This window comes from Gymnoscopelus microlampas (assembly GCF_963454915.1).
Source record: "Gymnoscopelus microlampas genome assembly, chromosome: 9".
NCBI lineage: Eukaryota > Metazoa > Chordata > Actinopteri > Myctophiformes > Myctophidae > Gymnoscopelus > Gymnoscopelus microlampas.
In genome coordinates, this window is record NC_139946.1 from 48,713,691 (window position 1) to 48,719,163 (window position 5,473).

The following is a 5,473-nucleotide window of genomic DNA, read 5'->3' on the forward strand; positions in this document are numbered from 1 at the left end:
TACAGCCGTACTCAAATGTTAAGAAATTGGAGATGATGACAATAATATGCAACCTTTTAAATGGTCAGTAGATAAGAGTGGTTTGTATGATGCCTGTAATATTTAGCGCTACCTCATTACACAGTCATAGCAAAAGAAAATATTGGATGTGACCCCTGTGTAGGCCGAAATAGCTCAGTTGGGAGAGCGTTAGACTGAAGATCTAAAGGTCCCTGGTTCGATCCCGGGTTTCGGCAGTTGCAATGAGGTACTGTACACGATGAATCTCTGATTGTTACAGCTAAACTCAAATGGGAAAAAATTGACGATGACAATAATACGCAACCTTTTAAATGGTCAGTAGATAAGAGTGGCTTGTATGATGCCTGTAATATTTAGCGCTACCTCATTACACAGTTATTCCAAAAGAAAATATTGGATGTGACCCCTGTGTAGGCCGAAATAGCTCAGTTGGGAGAGCGTTAGACTGAAGATCTAAAGGTCCCTGGTTCGATCCCGGGTTTCGGCAGTTGCAATGAGGTACTGAACAGTATCTGTCTCTGATGGTTACAGGCCTTACTCACATGGAAAGAAATTAAAGATGATGACAATAATAGGGTTGTCCGATATTATCGGCCTACCGATATTATCGGCCGATAATAACATAAAAATGTAATATCGGAAAATATCGGTATCGGTTTTAATTTTTAATTAAAACCGATTTTTTTTAAATATATATATTTTTCCCTTTTTTTTTTTTTGTAACCAATTATGTTCCGCCCACTTTTTCCCGCATCAATTTAGTCGTTATTATACTTATATCAATTCATTCCTTCAGCATTTATGAGCTGCGCTTCTGATTTCAACGCTGCATGATATGTTTACCGGCGCACGCTTGATGACCTCATCAAACCGCGAGCCGGCTTAACAACAACAAGCGTAACGTGGGTTGCTGCAGCCGTGGCTAACAAGCTAGTAGCTCGCTCGGTGCCCGACTAACGTCATCATGTCTTTAGTTTGGGATTATTTTCAAGTGTGTACTACGGATAAAAAACTGGCGATTTGCAATGACTGCAAAGCGTTGGTTAGTCGAGGAGGAAACAAGACGTGTAGCTTCAATACCAGCAATTTAATCTCCCACCTCCGGAAGAAACATAAGACGATCCACGATGAATATGAGAAGAAGTCTAAAGAGAGAGATCCAGCACCGAAAAAAACCACACAGTTATCGCTTAAAGAGTCAACCGAGAAAAAACAAAAATACGAGAAGGACCACCCCAGGGCGAAAGCCATAAGTCAGAAAATAATGGAGTGTATCGCAATGGATAACCAACCATTTTCGATTGTGCAAGACGACGGCTTCACCAAACTTGTGGAGTTCCTCGAGCCACGCTATGCCATACCCAGTCGCAAGTATTTCACAGTCGATGCATTACCCGAATTGTACAACATCGTTAAAAGCAACGTCCAGAAGCTAATTTCTGATGCTGTATCCGTTAGCTTCACGACAGATATCTGGTCTTCAAGTGTTAGCCAGGTTAGCATGTTGAGCTTGACTGCACAGTGGCTAGATAAGGACTTTGTGCTGAAGAAGGCTGTGCTTCATTCTCAAGAGTGCCGTGGGTCTCATACATACGCTGTAATCTCAGCTGCTTTTGAAGCGATGTTTGAGACATGGAAAATCCCCAAGGCGAAAGCGCACGTTGTGGTCAGGGACAACGCACGCAACATGGCTAAAGCTGCAGTGGAGTTTGGTGTGCCAAGTCTGCCCTGCATGGCGCACACCTTGCAGCTTGCAGTGAACGGAGGAGCCCTGTCTCAACGCAGCATTTCAGAAGCTCTGGCTGTGGGGAGGCGAGTGGTAGGCCACTTCAAGCACTCACAACTAGCTTGCAGTCGTTTAGAAGTCATACAAAAGGAAGTCAACGTTCCAGTCAAAAAGCTCCAGCAAGATGTCTCCACCAGGTGGAATTCCAGCTTTTACATGATGCAGAGCCTGGTGGAGCAGAAGAGGGCTTTAAGTGCATATGCTGCTGATCATGACCTCCCTGTAGTACTGACAGCAACTCAATGGGGAATTCTGGAGAAAATGATCACCCTACTGGAACCCTTTGAACAACTAACCAGGAACATCAGCTATGCACAGGCCACTGCTGCAGATGTTGTCCCTGGTGTGGTGTCACTGAAGCGGCTTCTTGCCAAGGAGGATGAAGCCGACCAAGGTGTCAAAACAGCCAAACGTATACTACTGGAAGCTGTTACTGCTCGCTTTAAATCTGTCCAAAGTGAACCTCTTTATGTCATTGCAACCATGGTTGATGCCCGTTACAAAGATCGCTATTTTGACACTGATAAGAAAGAGGGAGCACGCAATATGCTCTTGAATGTGGTGGCTGAAATGGCCGGTGGAGGTGACACTGGTGATCAGCAAGGGGAGGCTGCTGGTGCCCAACTACACGCTGCTGCTGCTGCTGCTGCTGCTGCCCAAGGACAGGCTGCTGGTGCCCAAGGAGAGGCTGCTGGTGCCCAAGGAGAGGCTGCTGGCGCCCAAGGAGAGACTGCTGGTGCCAGTACAGATGACCCGGGCCAGGAGGACCAGGACTGCCCACCAAAGAAAGCCAGAATCAAACTGCAGGACATGTACCAAGAAATTCTCGAGGAGAATGAAGTCACTGAAGAAGCAACTACAGGCGAGACAGCATCTGAGGTGAGTAAATAATAAACTTTATTAGCAAACTAATTTGATTAGCTGAGTGCTTCACATGAAAATGTACATAAAATGAATGAAATAAACATTTGGCTGTCAGCCTTTGAAGAAACCTAAATAGATGTTTTTTTTCTCCCCTTTTTCTCCCCCTTTTTCTTTAGGTGCATGCATACCTGGGAGAAGCCATCCTCAAGAAAGAAGGATCATGCCCTTTGGAGTACTGGAGGCTCACCAAAGACCGCTACCCTGCTGTTGCCCGTGTTGCACGCAAGTACCTCACTGCACCCTGCACCAGTGTCGACAGCGAACGGCTCTTCAGCGTTGTCGCCCATATCATTGACGAGAAGAGAAATCGCATACATTGCGAGAATGCCGAGATGCTTGTTTTCATACAGAAAAATCTACCTCTCACACGTGAGAACAAGGGGGGAAAGAACTAGGCCAGTCATATAGCCCAGCCCAGTCTTTGAGCATCATTTGTTGCACTTTAAAATGAGGGCTATGTTAACTACTACTCTGGACTGAGTGAAGCTGTTATGTTTTGTGTGCCTGTTTTGTTTATTTTGTTGCACTTTAAAAGGAGGGCTATGTCCTCTACTAGTCTGGACTGAAGCAGTTTTAGTTTTTGTGCCTTTCTTGTTTTTATTTGCACATTTTTGTTACTCATGCGAAAGAGCAGGGCACATTGAGCCCAGTATTGTATTTGCCAAGTTATGGCCAGTTACATTGGCCAATGGCCAGTCAGTCTTTCAGACTCAATTTATTGGACTTGGACTAAAGGAGGACTATGTTCACTACTCTGGAGTCTGGACTGAAGCTTTGTGACTTCATTGTTTTTGTTGTAGTTTTGTTTTACCATTTGTGAAGAAGTCAAAACTTTAAAGTCAAAACAATTTGCCCTAGTTGTACTGTAGTGGGTATTGTCAGGATTATCTCAGGGAGAGCATGATCCAAGCTGTTGTTTGAGGCATGTCAGAAAAAAAAAAGAAGCAATTTCATAATAAATATGGCAGTGCCATATTGGCACTTTTTCCATAACTTAAGTTGAAGTTGTTCTCTTATTTTGTACAGAAAATGTTTACATTAAGAAACCTTGTTGCATTTATGAATGCATCCAGTGGGGCATCATAAAATTAGGCATATAATGTGTTCATTTCAACTACAGGAGATAATGTGATGATGATGGTGTTACCTGAACTAGTTTTGGTGGAAAAAAATACCGTATATATCGGTATCGTTGATATCGGTATCGGTAATTAAGAGTTGGACAATATCGGTATATCGGTTATCGGTAAAAAAGCCAATATCGGACAACCCTAGAAAATATTGGATGTGACCCCTGTGTAGGCCGAAATAGCTCAGTTGGGAGAGCGTTAGACTGAAGATCTAAAGGTCCCTGGTTCGATCCTGGGTTTCGGCAGATCCCGGGTTTCGGCAGTTGCAATGAGGTACTGTATACGATGAATCTCTGATTGTTACAGCTAAACTCAAATGGGAAAAAATTGACGATGACAATAATACGCAACCTTTTAAATGGTCAGTAGATAAGAGTGGCTTGTATGATGTCTGTAATATTTAGCGCTACCTCATTACACAGTTATTCCAAAAGAAAATATTGGATGTGACCCCTGTGTAGGCCAAAATAGCTCAGTTGGGAGAGCGTTAGACTGAAGATCTAAAGGTCCCTGGTTCGATCCCGGGTTTCGGCAGTTGCAATGAGGTACTGAACAGTATCTGTCTCTGATGGTTACAGGCCTTACTCACATGGAAAGAAATTAAAGATGATGACAATAATATGCAACCTTTTAAATGGTCAGTAGATAAGAGTGGCTTGTATGATGCCTGTAATATTTAGCGCTACCTCATTACACAGTTATTCCAAAAGAAAATATTGGATGTGACCCCTGTGTAGGCCGAAATAGCTCAGTTGGGAGAGGGTTAGACTGAAGATCTAAAGGTCCCTGGTTCGATCCCGGGTTTCGGCAGTTGCAATGAGGTACTGAACAGGATCTGTCTCTGATGGTTACAGGCCTTACTCACATGAAAAGAAATTAAAGATGATGACAATAATATGCAACCTTTTAAATGGTCAGTAGATAAGAGTGGTTTGTATGATGTCTGTAATATTTAGCGCTACCTCATTACACAGTCATAGCAAAAGAAAATATTGGATGTGACCCCTGTGTAGGCAGAAATAGCTCAGTTGGGAGAGCGTTAGACTGAAGATCTAAAGGTCCCTGGTTCGATCCCGGGTTTCGGCAGTTGCAATGAGGTACTGAATAGGATCTGTCTCTGATGGTTACAGCCCGTACTCAAATGTTAAGAAATTGGAGATGATGACAATAATTTGCAACCTTTTAAATGGTCAGTAGATAAGAGTGGCTTGTATGATGCCTGTAATATTTAGCGCTACCTCATTACACAGTCATTCCAAAAGAAAATATTGGATGTAATCCCTGAGTAGGCCGAAATAGCTCAGTTGGGAGAGCGTTAGACTGAAGATCTAAAGGTCCCTGGTTCGATCCCGGGTTTCGGCAGTTGCAATGAGGTACTGAACAGTATCTGTCTCTGATGGTTACAGGCCTTACTCACATGGAAAGAAATTAAAGATGATGACAATAATATGCAACCTTTTAAATGGTCAGTAGATAAAAGTGGTTTGTATGATGTCTGTAATATTTAGCGCTACCTCATTACACAGTCATAGCAAAAGAAAATATTGGATGTGACCCCTTTGTAGGCCGAAATAGCTCAGTTGGGAGAGCGTTAGACTGAAGATCTAAAGGT

The 5,473-nt window shown here is 43.1% G+C and overlaps 1 protein-coding gene across 1 annotated transcript; it reads left to right on the forward strand.

Moving 5' to 3' along the window:
• Nucleotides 1-1,300: 1,300 nt before the first annotated feature.
• On the forward strand, nucleotides 1,301-3,126 carry LOC311051608 (zinc finger BED domain-containing protein 4; the record flags this gene model as incomplete). The annotated part of the gene is made up of 2 exons (XM_084066188.1): nucleotides 1,301-2,686; nucleotides 2,848-3,126. 2 exons carry the CDS (start codon nucleotides 1,301-1,303, stop codon nucleotides 3,124-3,126), a joined length of 1,665 nt encoding a protein of 554 aa, XP_083922314.1.
• Nucleotides 3,127-5,473: the final 2,347 nt, after the last annotated feature.